This window comes from Oscarella lobularis, chromosome 5 (assembly GCF_947507565.1).
Source record: "Oscarella lobularis chromosome 5, ooOscLobu1.1, whole genome shotgun sequence".
Taxonomy (NCBI): domain Eukaryota; kingdom Metazoa; phylum Porifera; class Homoscleromorpha; order Homosclerophorida; family Oscarellidae; genus Oscarella; species Oscarella lobularis.
The window spans coordinates 555,352-569,572 of NC_089179.1; the positions used below are offsets into that span (position 1 = coordinate 555,352).

The following is a 14,221-nucleotide window of genomic DNA, read 5'->3' on the forward strand; positions in this document are numbered from 1 at the left end:
AATCGTTCCGCAGCAACCCGCGGCGGCACAACACGAGCTCGCGTTTCTGACCGGTCAGGAAAAGAGTGTAGGTCTAAGATTCGTGAAACTGAAACTGGTACAGCAGTGTTATATTTAGAGTTCGTCTCGCTCGTTTTGACTCATATCCTGCTGAAGCTCTTCTCTCAATTTCTCGTCCTCGACGCCCCACTTCGTCTGCGGTAATTTATTCACGTAGTCTTCAAAGAAGGCGTTTAGCATGTCGCTATGAGAATCAAACCACCAATTGACCGCGATATTCCTTCCATACGACGTGACCTAAACAATTTCGCCGTAGAATAATTTAGAAGAGTCGATTTCAGTTGTTTACTTCGTGCCACCAATACGCCGGCAAAAAAAGCATATCGCCGGCTTCTATCTCTGCAAACACGGCCTTTGCGTGATAGGCGTCCGGAAACTTTTTATAGTTGACGGCAGTCAGATTAGGAATCGCACTTGTGATCGCAGTATGCCTACGTAACGACATAGATCATTTTAGTTCTTAGTCATACGCTTCGCTCATTGATCTTCTTGTACTTATTGTGAAGTTGAGCGTACAGATAGGACGTCATTGCCGGCTCGTACAGCCTCATTCTCTTGCGTCCAGCCACCATGCTCATAATATTTTCTGAATTGTCGAAATGGGCTGGAGTAACTTGATTGCCTGCTCCCATCCACAAATAGACGTCTTGTAGTTCCTAAGCGACAATTAACGTACTCTAGACGTAATAAGGATAAAAATAAATACCAGAATATGAGAGAACCAGGGCTGTATAACGTCTTTTCGAATTTCTTTAAAAACGTCTTGTTGCGCCATGTACATTTTCTTCTTGGAATCACTAAACTCCTAAAAAATAGTGTACATACTACTGTGTTTTAATTGCCCAACTGAAAATTACGTCCAAGTATTCAGCGATTGTCATGGTCCTAAAATCTCTTTTGTTTCCGTAGAAGTGAAAGACGTCGGAATCGGAGAACGTGATCTCGGCTTCGTAGTGTCCTACTCTTTTCTTGAGATACTCATTCGACCACTTGCCAATGGCCGGCCACTTTTTCGCTCCATTTCTCACAATTAGCGGCCGACTCTTTGACAAATATCGTTGAGCAAACAATTCCATCGTCACTTGAGACGCGTTGAGAACGTCAACGGACATATCTAGAAGAATAATCGAAACGGAGCGCGCTTTCTTTGGCAGGCGAACTTACGAGGCGCTCGCATTTCAATTGGAAGCCTTTGCCGACTTTGTTCCTGCTCAGACGACGGAGAAGAGACAGGGGCCGTCACGTCATCAAGGTTATCTCCTCTAGTGGCAACTAAAAACAAGAGGATGAAGTAGATAACCCCACTGTCATTCTCATGTACCGTCTGATGCCATTTTGGCTCTGCAGTAAATTGTCCTCGACTTGGTGTCCGTCCATACCCATATGGCGTGACGACTGATGTCCATTTGATTTTCCCCCCATCGAGTGTCGCCGTGCAAGGCCAACTGTCGTGCCTGCGGCCACGAATTGTCGTCGTAGTTTTCAGCTGTCCAATTGACGAGCGAATCGTCGTCTTCGACGAATTGACTTGAGTTGACGCAGTGCCACAATTTACCGGAGACGCCTGTCGGATAGGCGGGCATGTGGAGTGCAGAAAGAATGGACGGATTTTCTGCGTCGTCCCTTGCTTGCGCTTTGACGGCAACGAAATGAAAGAGACTTCCTGGAAGCAGAAACGAATAAGTCTTCCCCGACGTCCCATAACCGAGCAGTCGATTATTGACATAAATTGTGAAATTGACTCCTTTGTTGACAGCAATGCGAAGCGTATCTAAAAAACAATCTCAACATCATCATCATCGAAAATTATTCTTTTACCTGGTGACGTCGTCAGCCATCCCCTGCATATTATTTTTGTAGCCGGAACATTGGCCCATATCCATTTGGCTTGACTACTGACGTCGATTGCCGTACCAAACGGCTCCTCTCCATTGGCTGCCAGCTCTTCGACGTTCGGCCAACGAGAGTCGTCGAAATCGTCTTCTATCCAATCATTATCGTCTGAGTCTCGACTGGCTTTGGTGCAACGCCAGCGTGCATTCGTCACCGACACTTCGTTAGGGATAGGCGTTTCTATTGAGCCAATAAATGCCATCAAGTTGCTAGTCGACGTCTGTCCTCGCTTGTGCCTCTTGAAACGGAGCGCCACCAGATGGGAGTCTCTGTACGGAACGTAAACCATCGTCGATTCGCCGGGTCCGTCGCCGTGCGACTGTTTCACGCCGTCGACGTAGATATCGTAGCCGGTATAGTCTGTCTGAGTTGCGATGTAGACGATATCTTCTACTGTGTCTGATACAGAGAAGAGGAACCGTGGGAATGGAAACCACACCCTCCTTTTATTTAACCTTTTGGCCTTTCAACGTAATCGAGCCCGTCGGTGGCGGCATCTTCAGCGTGCACGGCGGCGAGAAATGCAAGCTGCAGTAGAGCTGTTGCTCTCAACATCATCGTGTCTAATTGTCGTCACGTGAGCTCATCGCGAATCATTTGGATTTGTTTATCGCGTCTCTATGGATCGTCGCCAATCGTTGGCGCTGCCTCGCTGGACGGAAAGCGCTAAGAGGGAGATTATTGAAAGCGAGCAATGGCAATCGGCGTCGTCTCTTCTCTTTTCAGCCGTTCGACAAAAACTCGACGAAACGGGCGTTCGGTCTTTCGCCGATTTGTCTGATGCCGAAAAGACGCATGTAATTGACCGTGCAACGGCCGAAATTCGAAAACGCTCGACGTTCGCTGCTCTGAATCGGCGAATTTCGTCGACATTGGACAAGCACGTGCGCGAGCACGTGGCAACGGAAACAGGGGAAGAAGACCGACAAACCAGCGTCAAACTCCTTCGAGACGCCGTTGCCGATTCATCGGCCGCCTTGCTATCGCAATGGCCTGATCTTATTGAAAATATTCGCGGAAGCTGTTTCAATCGAGACCTGTCCCCCAAACTTCGATACCAAGTATGGAAGATTCGTTTGACGTCACAACGTCATGCTGACGAGTATTGGCGAAAGCGACGACAACGACGCAGGGATCGAGAAGAGAAAACGGCTTCAAAACGAGATTTTGAAATTGGGCTAAAAACAGAAGGAATGTTGCAGTCGTTTGGCGAAGAAACAATGGGATCATTATTAGTAAAAAATCACACGTGGATAAATGCAATGAAATCTGTTTTGTCATATTATGATGTGTGGAGGAGAGAGAATCGAGATGAATCAGAACTTTCCGAAGCAGAGTACCTATTGGCTGTTCCATTGGTCAGCTGTGTCCTCACTGCAAATTGCACGGAACATTCCCTACCGGTTCTCATCGAGATGTATATGACTCTGTTGGAAAGGAGACCCCTATCTTCAATGCCAATGAGTCAGGTAACGTTGTATTTTGTATGGGAGAATGTCTCAATTATTTGTGAGTAGAGTAAGAGTGCAGCAAACGAACTTGGTCATAAGGTGGAATCGCTTTTGAAAGTGAACGATCAGGAGTTGCTTGAGGGGCTGCAATCATCTCTCGCCAACCCAAGTGCATCAAGAGATGACGTCCCCTTCTACAAGAGACTAAGGAATCTTTTGCATCCGCCAGCCCGGAGACTGTTTGTTGGTGAGCTACGCGGTCTATTCTTCTGCCCTTAATTTAAATGGAGACGCGTTAAGGGTATTTATCTATTGACGTTGTTAGCTACGTATGGGATCAGTGTATTATTGCTATGGGTGTTGATCTGCTACCGTGGTTCTGCGCTGGACTGTTGCTTTTAAACAGATCAGGACTACTTCAATGCCAAACGGTACGAGTGTGATGGTTGACTATAAAACAGATTCCTGCTAATATTTTTTGTAGCTCTCAGCCGTTGAACACTGGCTAGTGAATCATAGTTGTAAATTGAAAGCGAGGCAGTTTCAAACTTTGGTACTTTGGCTAGCGTTTCATATGTTTTGTTTCCGTATTCTGGACGATGTTAGATGGACGGTTGCTTTCATAAGGAAGTGCAGGAGAAAATGGGTCAGAAGTTTTCCAAGTCATTTGAACCTGTGACAGATCCGTGGGCAGGTGGGTAAATCAGAGAGTGCAACGTTTTTACTATTAATAATTGTAACTAGATACCCACCTCTGGGATGAGTGGTTTAAGAAAAACGTCAAGCGAAACTTGGTGCAGCACAAAAAAATTCAAATGTCCAGTTGACTATTTTTGATCTTAGATTGAGGAGAGACGACGTGCTGACGAAGAGGAAAGAAAGAGGTATTAGGCTGGCTTTTTATTGACTTACATGAATGTGTCTGGAAGAGTGATGGAAGCCAAGCAGAAGCGGGAGCTTGATCGCTTGGCGGAGCAAGAGAGAGAAAGGCAGGAACTTCTTGTTTTTGCCTCACTGATCATTATTAGCCCTGTATGTAGAAAAGCGGATGAAGAAAGGGATTTAGAGCAGCAGAAACTGAAGCGTGAACTGGAGACAGTGAGGTTCCTTATCCTTGGCAGTAAAACCCGTGCCACTCTATGTTATTACAGGAACGGCAAAAGCGAACTGACGCTGAAGGAGAGTTGGAAAAGCAAAGCCAAGAGATGCAGATGTTGAAAGAGGTATTCTAGACTACACAAAAGTGCTATTGTTGTACGAGTCTTTTGCAGCGCCTAGCCGCTTTAGAGACCAGAAATTCGCGGCGACAGTCTCCGCTATCAAGAGGTTGGTTTGTTGACGTCAATGAAACTCGACTATCACCACGTTTGATTTAGCTTCGTCTAGTCAGCATCGCGCATCAGTTGGGTCAACACAGTAGCGTGATTGCAATAGCTGTATTATTTTGCATAGGTAAATGGAAGTTTGGCTGGAAGTTTGGCTGAAGAACAGCAAATTCATTCTGAGGCAGAAGACGGAAATACAGACGACGCAGCAGAATTAAACAGTTAAGTTTGAATTTAATGAATAGAAAAGCTGTTCTACTTCGAACGCGCTGTACTGTAGCATCCCACGAACCAGGGCAAGACGGAGCGAATAATACTACAGAAAATCAATAAAGTTTCCCTATGATTTTCGAATCTTTTTCCACTGTTTTTTGCTCAGTCTTTTTAGCTTGGCTGGATTTCGAATCTGTCATTTAATTAATTAATTAATTAATTACCAACAATCAAATACAGGTAAAGTTTTTCACTCACCACTTGAACGACTTCAGATTTTCGTTCATTTTCTTCTTTCTTCTTTTGTTTCTCTTCGATCCTCTTTCTTTTCTCCTGGACACAGATAGTAGTGACAAAATGAGTTATTTCTCTTTTAGGTCAACGTGCTTGCCTCTTTTTGTCGCGCCGCTTCCTCTTTCAAAGTCCGTTCGTACTCCTGCACGGCCTTTCTGTCTTCTTTCTGCTTCATTCTCTGTTTCCATCGAGAACGCGCCGATTTATCTTTGATCATGCTCGACTTTCTAAAGAGACAACGCGTAAAAGTCCCCGCAACCAATTTACCTACTTGACACCGCCGTCTTTCCACGATTTCGCTTTGGTCATGCTTGGGCAAATACGGGAGCACAGCGGGAAGAATATCAACAGATCCCGGCTTCCCGCAAGGACCCTCATGACTTCGCCTCTCAAACCATGGGAGCAAGCCGGCACAACGGCTTCGCAATCGGCATCAGTCGACTCATCGCGACCACCACCGCCGACAGCGCCTCGACCTCGACCGACCAGCTACACACCCACATCGTTCTACAACCCAAATCGCTACACGCCATATAGCCCAATGTACGGCGGCAGTGGTATGTACGGCAGCGGCTACGGTAGTCCGTACGCGAGCTTCACCAACAACTATTCACCGTACGGCTCATACGGTTACCGTCGTCCCGACGAAATGGGCGGCGCCGAAGCGAGCGAATTCGTTCGTCGCGCCGAAGAAGGCAGTCGCGGCGCCTTCCAATCGATCGAATCGATTGTTCACGCCGTCGGTTCGGTAGCCGCTATGTTGGATTCGACGTTTCACGCCGTCTATAGCTCGTTTCGAGCCGTTCTCGGCGTCGCCGATCATTTTAGTCGACTTCGCGGTCATCTCGTCAAAATCTTTTCCGCTCTTACCGTCGTTAAGATTCTCTTCTACGTCGTTGATGTACTCGCACGATGGCTCGGTTTGAGGCGGCGTTCGACGACCGGGGGAAATCCTCTCGCCGACGAATGGAATGAGGCCGGTGGTGGAGGAGGAGGAGGAGGACGTGGAGAAGATCAATCTATGTCGTCTTGGCCTTTTTTGATTTTTCTCGCAATTGCGCTCGGTGGACCTTTCCTCATCTGGCGTCTGATCAAATCGACCGTTGCCTCTTCGTCATCGTCGTCGTCGTCGGAAAATGACGACGACGACGAGGCGTGGGTGTCCGGCAACGGGGATCACGTCGTTGTGAGGGCGCTCTATGATTACGATGCCGGCAACGAGGACGAGTTGAGTTTTCGCGCTGGAGATGAAATGCAGTTGGCGCCGCGCGATAAACAACCGAAGGTACGCGGATGGGTGCTCGCCGCTTTGGCTGGGACGCGGGGTCTCGTGCCGAGTAACTACGTCAAGATATTGGGAAAACGGAGCGGGAATAGAAGTGGCACTAGTAATGGTGGGAATATGTAATTTAACAAAGTTCTATTCTGCCACGTTTTCTGTTCTTCCTTCGTCTTCGACATCTTCTGCTTCCTAAACGAAAATTGTTTATAAAGAGTGGGGGATTAAATATTTTTTGTTTACGGGAAAATTGGTTCGTGGCTCGAGATCTTCACCGTATTGAATAGCAATGTCAATTTCGTAGAGGAGCCTGCCAATCGAGTCTTCGTCCTTTACGTTTAGAGGCCGCAATTTGACGAGACTGTAGTCACTGATCTAACGTCATATTGATAAATAACAAAATGAAAACGCCTTAGCCTAGAAGTCTCACAAGTGATGCCAGGGCTCGGTTGAGACTGAAATACTTAGACGTCATATCGACTTTAATTTCATCTATCAATAAGTCGGTGTCGACGTCGAGATAGCTTTCTAGTTTTCGTTTTTGTTGCGCCGTGAGCAGATCCATTTTGGACATGACATTGACGTGAGGTATTTCCAGTTGAACCATCGCCGACATCGCTGTGAGAACGCCTGACAGGAGTTTGGCTCCGTCGATGAGAAATTGGGAATCGACGAGAAATACGCCGCATATGCGGAAATCCCATCTGTGAAGTGTGTCGACGATTTGACGCATGACGGGAATGTGAGTAAAAAGCTCGATTTGTCCTACGTATGGGTTTTAGGTTTGGGTTAGGGTTAGGGGGAACATTTGCCTGCCTGGACAGTCAATTAGGAAGTAGTCATCCTCGCCTTCGTCTAACTCATCACGCAGCCAATCAAGATGATTTACCAGATATCTAAATTTCAGATTATTAATTATTATTATTATTATTGACTGATAGATGGACAAGCTACTCCATGCAGAAGACGAGTCCTCCATTGGGACCGAGTTTCAGCTCGTCGTCTTCCATCACATCGTCGAGATGAATCAAATCGCGAACGTCTAAACATGATGCGGTCTCAGTCATAGCAACTTGCAGCAGGTACGTTTACCTATGGATACAGTATAATTGAAGTGCTCTGCTGCTGGATCGAGATTGATGACTCGCACGAGGCGTCGAATCGTCTCGCAGTGGCGGACGAGAGCTGAGCAGTAGGTGGACTACAGAAACTTCTGTAAAAAACCCGATTCGAAATTGGACACCGTACTTTTCCACTTCCAGCTGGCCCCATGACAAGTTGAGCATATCGCATTTTTGACGATAGCGTGCTTTAGACTACAGATGTTGGAGCGAACAGAGGGATAACCAGCGTCAAAACATTTGCCATAGCTATTATGCTATATTAGAGCGTACTGCGGACTATATAAAAGAATGGGTCACTGGGCCAAAACACGACTTTTCCGGGAGGTGACGCAGGGACTTCGAAGTCACGTGCGCAATCGTGTTACGACGAGAATGGGCGAAAAGCGTATCGCTGTTATCGGGGCCGGGGTCATTGGCCTATCATCGACGATGCATCTGATTGCGAATTTGGAAAAAGACAATATTAGGCACGTCGTAGACGTCTACGCGTCCGAATTCACGCCCAATACGACAAGCGATGGAGCAGCCGGACTTTGGGAACCTCTCCTTTGCGGTTCAAAAACGCCAGTGGAACAAGTCGAGTGAGGCAAATGCAATTAGACCTAGCTATCGTCTATTTCGCTTTCGTCAAGTCACTGGGGAAGAGAAACGTACACTTGGCTGCGATATTTGAGAAAAAAAGACATAGCCGGGGAAATCGGTGTCGCTCAATACTCTGGATATAATCTCTTCTCGGCCGAAGAATTTGATGTACAGTGTAGGGGTGGGGTCATGTATACGTAGATCTATTGACAAAACTTTTTAGGGAGATCCTTTCTGGAAGGATTCCGTCATTGGCTATCGACGTGCCGTTCCAGCGGAATGGGAAGGCATCGATATGAATTTAACGTATAGCATTTTGCATGACGTGAATTTCAATATTTTTTCCTGGTTTTCTAAGCGTTGGCTACTATTTCGTGTCTATGATGGTGCAGGGGAATCGATATTGCAAATGGTTGACTGAAAGGTTTGACTACTCTTATTTCAGTTAGATCAACTCTCAAGATAACTTGGTTGATTTCTGCAGCTTACGAAGACGTTCTGCCATTCAATTTTACCAACGAAAAATCTTGTCTTTGTCAGAAGTAAAGATCTTGATATAAGTCTAAAGAGGAGACTAAAGAAATTTCGTGCACGAATTTCAGTTCTCAGGCAAATACGATCTAGTCTTGAATTGCACTGGAATTGGATCACATGATTTGCTGAATGACCACAAAGTTTATCCCGTCAGAGGACAGATAATGAAGGTGGCTAAGTTTGGCTCTTATGTGCGCGCTTTTGTCTCGATGCTGCTGTAGGTAGAGGCACCCTGGATTAAGAACTTCACAGTTGCCATGACTGAGGGGGAGGTTGCCTACGTCATTCCATGGTATTTATGCAAAAGTGAAACTGTGTTCTATGTTGTAGTTTTTTTGTTAAGTGTTGATCATGTGGTTATCGGAGGAACGATGCAAGATGGAAATTGGAGTACAGAATCAAGTCCCATAGATAGGGCAAGCATACTTGAAAAATGTTATCGGCTTGAGCCAAGTCTCAAAGTACGGCGCATGACGAGAAATACTCATGCGTTCATTTTTTTGAGTGCAGAATGCTCGTATTGTTGGCGAGTGGACTGGTTTGCGACCAACTCGTCAGGAGTGCATTCGACTTGAACGAGAACAATGGAATTGTTCTGCAACATCTAGCTCCTTGCAGGTAGATCACTCAGTAATAAGGCGTTAGGACGCAATTGCGTTTAGGTTGTGCACAATTATGGACATGCGGGTGGCGGGCTCAGTCTTCACTGGGGCTGCGCTGCGGATGCAACAGATTTGGCCTATCAAGCGCTTGGCATCGTTCGCAGACCTTCTCTCGAACGTGACTACGCTTATCAGTTCCTGCAGTCTGATAGCCATCTTAGCAGCAGACTTTAGTTCCGCGTGTCGACATGTCCACTGTCAATAAACATTCTGTCCTGTTCATCCGGGACTTCCACAAGTGGCGTCGCAGCGAAAATGAGCGAAAAGCGCATCGCTGTTGTCGGGGCCGGGGTCATTGGCTTATCGTCGACGCTGCATCTGATTGCAAATTTGGAAAAAGACCACATTAGGCACGTCGTAGACGTCTACGCGTCCGAATTCTCGCCTAACACGACAAGCGATGGAGCACCCGGGTTTTGGAAGCCTCGCCTGTGTGGTTCAAAAACTCCAGTGGAAAAAGTCGAGTGAGACCAATGCAATTAGACCTAGCTATCATCTATTTCGCTTTCTTCAAGCCATTGGGGAAGGGAAACGTACGCTTGGCTGCGATTTTTGAGAAAGAAGGACATAGCCGGGAAAATGGGTGTTGCTCAATGTTCTGGATATCAATTCTTCTCGACCGAAGAATTTGATGTAGGGTTTGTTATCAGTCATTACACTCACTCCACACCCTTTCCTCATGTTTTCAGTATTTTTTATGAGTGATAGGCTATTATGCACAGAATTAAACTTTACTGACAAAACTTTTTAGGGAGATCCTTTCTGGAAGGACTCCGTCATTAGCTATCGACGTATCATTCCAGAAGAACTGGAAGGCATCGATATGAACTTGAGGTATATTTACGTGACCTAAGAGCCATTTCAATCTTTTTTTGTCTTGGTACCTGAGTACCGAGACATAGTTTTCGGTTCTTCAAAGTTTGTACGCGCTGTATCAGAAAAACGGTCCTTTGCTTTTCTTTGCATTGATATTTTATTGATACACCTGTGATTTCATGCAAGACGAACCGAGACAGTTTTCCTATCAAAAACTTGTTTTTTTAGCGTCGGCTACTACTTCGTGTCTATGAGGGTGCAGGGAAATCGATATTGCAAATGGCTGACCGAAAGGTTTGACTGCTTTTATCTCAGTTAGATCGGCTCCCAAGATAAATTGTTTTGATTTCTGCAGCTTACGAAGACGTTCTGCCGTTCGATTTTATCAGCGAAAAATCTTGTCTTTATCAGAGGTGAAATTCTCAATGAAAGTCCGAAGAGGAAACTAATATATAAAATTTTCAGTTCTCAGGCAAATACGATGTAGTCTTGAATTGCAGTGGAATTGGATCACGCGATTTGCTGAATGACCACAACGTTTATCCCGTCAGAGGACAGATAATAAAGGTGGCTAAATTTTAGCTCTTATGTTGTCTTAGTGCTTCTGTAGGTAGAGGCACCGTGGATTAACCACTTCACAGGTGCCACAACTGAGGAGGGGATTGCCTACGTCCTTCCATGGTAAACAAAACCGTTTCTATATCATGCTTTTTGTTTCTGATTCAAGTGACGATTACGTGGTTATCGGAGGAACGTTACAAGATGGAAATTGGAGTACAGAATCAAGTCCAGCAGATAGGGCAAGCATACTTGACAAATGCTACCGGCTTGAGCCAAGTCTCAAAGTACGTGTACGACGAGGAATATTTACGCGTCTATATTTTTGAGTGCAGAAAGCTCGCATTGTTGGCGAGTGGACTGGTTTGCGACCAGTTCGTCAAGAGGGCATTCGACTCGAACGAGAACAATGGAATTGTTCTGCAACATCTAGTCCCTTACAGGTAGATCACTCAGTAATAAGGAGTAATAAGGCGTAGGGACGCAATTGCGTTTAGGTTGTGCACAATTATGGACATGCGGGTGGCGGGCTCAGTCTTCACTGGGGCTGTGCTGCACATGCAACGGATTTGGCCTATCAAGCGCTTGGCATCGTCCGCAGACCTTCTCTCGAACGTGACTACGCTTATCGGTTCCTGCAGTCTCATGACCATCTTAGCAGCAGACTCTAGTCACACGTCGCTGTCAATAAACTATACTATTTATCCGGGACGTACGTATGAACGACGACATCGAGTACAATCCCTTTTTCAAGGCACTCCAGGTCAGCGCGTTTAGTCTTCTTCCACGAGAGCGTTGTTACTGTGTTCTAGACAACGTTTGAGGCCATTTATATCAAGGCTCAGGCGGATTGCTGTACGATTTGCATCCCGCAAACGTCTTCTCTGCCTCGATCGCGCAATTTCGATTCGAAGTTTGTCGGTACGTGTCGCTGTTGAACTCGTAGCGCGACATAAGATTGATCGAACGGTTCTCCGCAGAGCTCCACGTGCTGCGTCCTTCTCCCTATTTCAAAGGGTCGGCTTCGTTTTCGACGATAGGAAAAAATAATGCGGGACTTTGACTCTTCTTTTTCTATAGACGATACGTCACTAAACGTAAAGGAAAGGATGTGGAATTCGAAATTGAAGATGGAAGGATTCACGCAATTTCGGGTAAAATTTCATTATTCTCGTCTAATCTCTCCAATGATGAATTTAGGTTTTTCGGGTTCTTTCAAAAGTGCGATACTGAGCGAAGAGTTGGGATACAATAAGGTTGGGAAGGACTCAGATTAAAATTGACTCAAAGGACATAGGCTTTTTTTCCCATTTCAGTCCTATGAACAATTCAAAATCCTCCTCATCGATAGAACACTAGACCCTGATTTGCAGGTAATACAGGCACGGATTTCGCTAATGAAAAGGGAGATATAGTATCCTCCACAGTCATGCAACCACGCTGATGAAGGGAGTCCCACGGTTTGGAAACTAGAACAGCCAAAATCAGCCGAGTAAGATAAAAGAAGCGGATGCAACGGCAATCTGATCTCATTTTTTTAAAAATATTTTCAGATGCATTCAACTTCTCAAGTCACACGCGTCTTTGCAAAAGGCGTGTATTCAAACGAATCGTCTTGTGCGTCTCGCGAGCGCGCTTTTGCTTTTTTCTTCAGGTCGTGCACAACTTGTGGAAGATGATAACGACGTTCAATCGAAGTTACGTCATCGTCGAAGGATACCTGGATCAAGCTGCGTCCAAATTGGAATCGTTTTGTCTTCAAGCCGTTCAGGCACGCGAAAAAGAAGATGTCGTTTATTTAGTATCAATTTTGTGGAGTAATTTTATTATAGGAGGCGCGCGCTGCACTTCAGTCCAATCATTCGACTATAGATAAGAGAGGGGAAACGATGATACAAGTGGCCATTGAAAGGCAATTTATTAACGCGGAGGGGCGGGGGGGGGGGGGATATTTCTATATTTTGGAATTAGTCTTCTAATGGGCGGTGTCCACGACAAGATGTTTCATTTTGTGAAGAACGCTCATCGAAAACTGGATGAGGTGCAGTAGGGGGATACCTTCCAATGTTCATATCCTCGTTACGTTGTGTGCTAGGATTTGCTTGCTCGTTGTCGTCGATTTCATGGGATCACCGCTAAAGATTTGAGCGTTGCCGAGCATTTGTGCCGTCCCACCCCAGAAGCAGTACAGTAGAATAGTCTTAAAGTCTTCGTTTGCGCGCAATTTGGCGTTTGTGTACCAAAGGTCGTAGAACTAGCTTCTCTAGATGGGCACACCAATCCGCTTGACAAAGTGATATGCATGAAACAGTGCCTGGTATTGCACGAGACGGTTTTCTCGGACTAGAATGTTTCACCTGCGCTTTTCTGTAAAGGAGCTTATTAGTGAAGCTGCCAAGACTGGAGCAGACGTATTGTTAGGAAGTGAAGGTATAGTTTGAGACTACCGGACGAAAATCCAAACTAACGTCCTTTTTTTTGTTATTAGGAATTCCGTCGCTCGCTTCTGACGATCTCATTCCCTTGCTGGTTAGTTTGCTCTGATTATCGAATTGCCAATTTTGCTATTTCGTCGCGACAGGTTGTAGTCATCATCCAGGCCAAGTGCAGTGAGTGTCCAATCATTAAAAGTCCTTACTCGCTCTCACGATTGTACACGCAGACTACTTGCCAAGTAATCTTTACTACGTAGAAAATTTTCATTGGTCCACGTCAAGCAAGGCAGACTTGGGGTAAACGGCCTACAAATTAGACGAAATCATCGCTATATTTATACAAGGTACACGCTTGTCACTTTTCAAGCGGCGGTGCAATTTATTTTGAAAACCGATCTTTCTCCTCTCATTATGGAGCAAACGGAAGAAGTCGTATGGCGCTTAGCTACGAAATCTTACTTCATTACGAGTGTTATGTGCATAGGAAGTATCATTACAAGAGAATTCGGTGTCCCTAGGCGTCGAGCCGCAAGGACCAGTTCAACAAGAGTCCAAAAAGAAAAAAGAGACGAGTACACAGAAAGGCGCGGCAAAGGCGGAAAATACCGTGCGTAGAATTAATTTTTCGCCAGCATTTCCTGCACATAAATTCTAGGGTACCTATTCCGCTTTGGAGCAGCTACCGGCTTCTATCAAAGTACTGCCATATAAAGGGCAACCCAACGTCATAAGCCGAACACCGCCGCCTGCGCAGGGACTGGGGTAATCAGACGTTTACAAACATGCGAGTGACTATAATGCTGGTTTTATGATGTAGAGGAATTGTTGGACGACTGCAGGGTAGACGTTGGGAAGAACGAGCTTCAGGCAAACTATCCTGAATTCTCTTTACTTTTCTTGTCATGCTGCAGCTCTTCACTGATATCAGTGAAGCTAAATTATCCTAGAAAGAGAATTGCCGATTTATGAAATAAATTAGAAGATGATTGATGATT

At 45.7% G+C, this 14,221-nt stretch overlaps 8 protein-coding genes across 11 annotated transcripts; 5 read left to right on the top strand and 3 right to left on the bottom strand.

The window, feature by feature from the left end:
• Positions 1-54: 54 nt before the first annotated feature.
• Positions 55-2,520, bottom strand: LOC136187554 (uncharacterized). Its single transcript, XM_065975180.1, has 9 exons — positions 2,409-2,520; positions 1,879-2,352; positions 1,382-1,831; positions 1,225-1,332; positions 918-1,174; positions 767-865; positions 556-716; positions 350-491; positions 55-297 (listed from the first exon to the last, which is right to left on the bottom strand). Exons 1-9 carry the CDS (start codon positions 2,509-2,511, stop codon positions 115-117), a joined length of 1,977 nt encoding a protein of 658 aa, XP_065831252.1. The 5' UTR covers positions 2,512-2,520; the 3' UTR covers positions 55-114.
• A 48-nt stretch (positions 2,521-2,568) lies between these two features.
• LOC136187557 (uncharacterized) lies at positions 2,569-5,194 on the top strand. Its single transcript, XM_065975184.1, has 14 exons — positions 2,569-3,422; positions 3,471-3,651; positions 3,705-3,835; positions 3,889-3,957; positions 4,011-4,098; positions 4,149-4,198; positions 4,248-4,288; positions 4,334-4,393; positions 4,445-4,502; positions 4,556-4,627; positions 4,676-4,730; positions 4,781-4,806; positions 4,857-4,950; positions 5,010-5,194. The coding sequence occupies exons 1-14, from the start codon at positions 2,574-2,576 to the stop codon at positions 5,060-5,062; spliced, it is 1,827 nt and encodes a 608-aa protein (XP_065831256.1). The 5' UTR covers positions 2,569-2,573; the 3' UTR covers positions 5,063-5,194.
• On the bottom strand, positions 4,944-5,556 carry LOC136187563 (coiled-coil domain-containing protein 86-like). The gene is made up of 4 exons (XM_065975191.1): positions 5,508-5,556; positions 5,334-5,463; positions 5,201-5,275; positions 4,944-5,135 (listed from the first exon to the last, which is right to left on the bottom strand). Exons 1-4 carry the CDS (start codon positions 5,543-5,545, stop codon positions 5,070-5,072), a joined length of 309 nt encoding a protein of 102 aa, XP_065831263.1. The 5' UTR covers positions 5,546-5,556; the 3' UTR covers positions 4,944-5,069.
• Positions 5,557-5,595: 39 nt separating this feature from the next.
• Positions 5,596-6,877, top strand: LOC136187305 (peroxisomal membrane protein PEX13-like). The gene has a single exon (XM_065974885.1). It carries the CDS (start codon positions 5,613-5,615, stop codon positions 6,642-6,644), a length of 1,032 nt encoding a protein of 343 aa, XP_065830957.1. The 5' UTR covers positions 5,596-5,612; the 3' UTR covers positions 6,645-6,877.
• On the bottom strand, positions 6,549-7,959 carry LOC136187308 (GPN-loop GTPase 3-like). Of its 2 annotated transcripts, XM_065974888.1 has the most exons (8): positions 7,910-7,959; positions 7,764-7,831; positions 7,608-7,716; positions 7,470-7,557; positions 7,332-7,411; positions 6,946-7,280; positions 6,759-6,890; positions 6,549-6,707 (listed from the first exon to the last, which is right to left on the bottom strand). In XM_065974888.1, the coding sequence occupies exons 2-8, from the start codon at positions 7,806-7,808 to the stop codon at positions 6,657-6,659; spliced, it is 840 nt and encodes a 279-aa protein (XP_065830960.1). In that variant the 5' UTR covers positions 7,809-7,831; positions 7,910-7,959; the 3' UTR covers positions 6,549-6,656. The 2 variants fall into 2 exon arrangements, with proteins under 2 accessions (XP_065830960.1, XP_065830961.1); XM_065974889.1 differs by having other exon boundaries at positions 7,764-7,911.
• On the top strand, positions 7,866-9,637 carry LOC136187303 (D-amino-acid oxidase-like). The gene is made up of 10 exons (XM_065974883.1): positions 7,866-8,220; positions 8,272-8,389; positions 8,445-8,527; positions 8,580-8,645; positions 8,706-8,763; positions 8,824-8,925; positions 8,977-9,047; positions 9,099-9,216; positions 9,266-9,373; positions 9,418-9,637. The coding sequence occupies exons 1-10, from the start codon at positions 7,928-7,930 to the stop codon at positions 9,589-9,591; spliced, it is 1,191 nt and encodes a 396-aa protein (XP_065830955.1). The 5' UTR covers positions 7,866-7,927; the 3' UTR covers positions 9,592-9,637.
• LOC136187309 (D-amino-acid oxidase-like) lies at positions 9,616-11,011 on the top strand. Its single transcript, XM_065974891.1, has 7 exons — positions 9,616-9,881; positions 9,933-10,050; positions 10,462-10,527; positions 10,589-10,646; positions 10,699-10,800; positions 10,844-10,914; positions 10,961-11,011. The coding sequence occupies exons 1-5, from the start codon at positions 9,673-9,675 to the stop codon at positions 10,761-10,763; spliced, it is 516 nt and encodes a 171-aa protein (XP_065830963.1). The 5' UTR covers positions 9,616-9,672; the 3' UTR covers positions 10,764-10,800; positions 10,844-10,914; positions 10,961-11,011.
• A 393-nt stretch (positions 11,012-11,404) lies between these two features.
• LOC136187301 (ankyrin repeat domain-containing protein 27-like) lies at positions 11,405-14,219 on the top strand. 3 transcript variants are annotated; one of them, XM_065974879.1, is made up of 22 exons: positions 11,405-11,554; positions 11,604-11,712; positions 11,772-11,808; positions 11,872-11,945; positions 11,992-12,047; positions 12,108-12,164; positions 12,219-12,283; positions 12,345-12,384; positions 12,446-12,562; positions 12,624-12,703; positions 12,763-12,832; positions 12,887-12,976; positions 13,037-13,108; positions 13,167-13,221; positions 13,280-13,320; positions 13,373-13,400; positions 13,454-13,523; positions 13,571-13,658; positions 13,711-13,833; positions 13,882-13,988; positions 14,044-14,093; positions 14,155-14,219. In XM_065974879.1, the coding sequence occupies exons 1-22, from the start codon at positions 11,510-11,512 to the stop codon at positions 14,193-14,195; spliced, it is 1,515 nt and encodes a 504-aa protein (XP_065830951.1). In that variant the 5' UTR covers positions 11,405-11,509; the 3' UTR covers positions 14,196-14,219. The 3 variants fall into 3 exon arrangements, with proteins under 3 accessions (XP_065830951.1, XP_065830952.1, XP_065830953.1); XM_065974880.1 differs by having other exon boundaries at positions 13,571-13,655; XM_065974881.1 differs by having other exon boundaries at positions 14,044-14,219.
• The last annotated feature ends 2 nt before the right edge of the window (positions 14,220-14,221 follow it).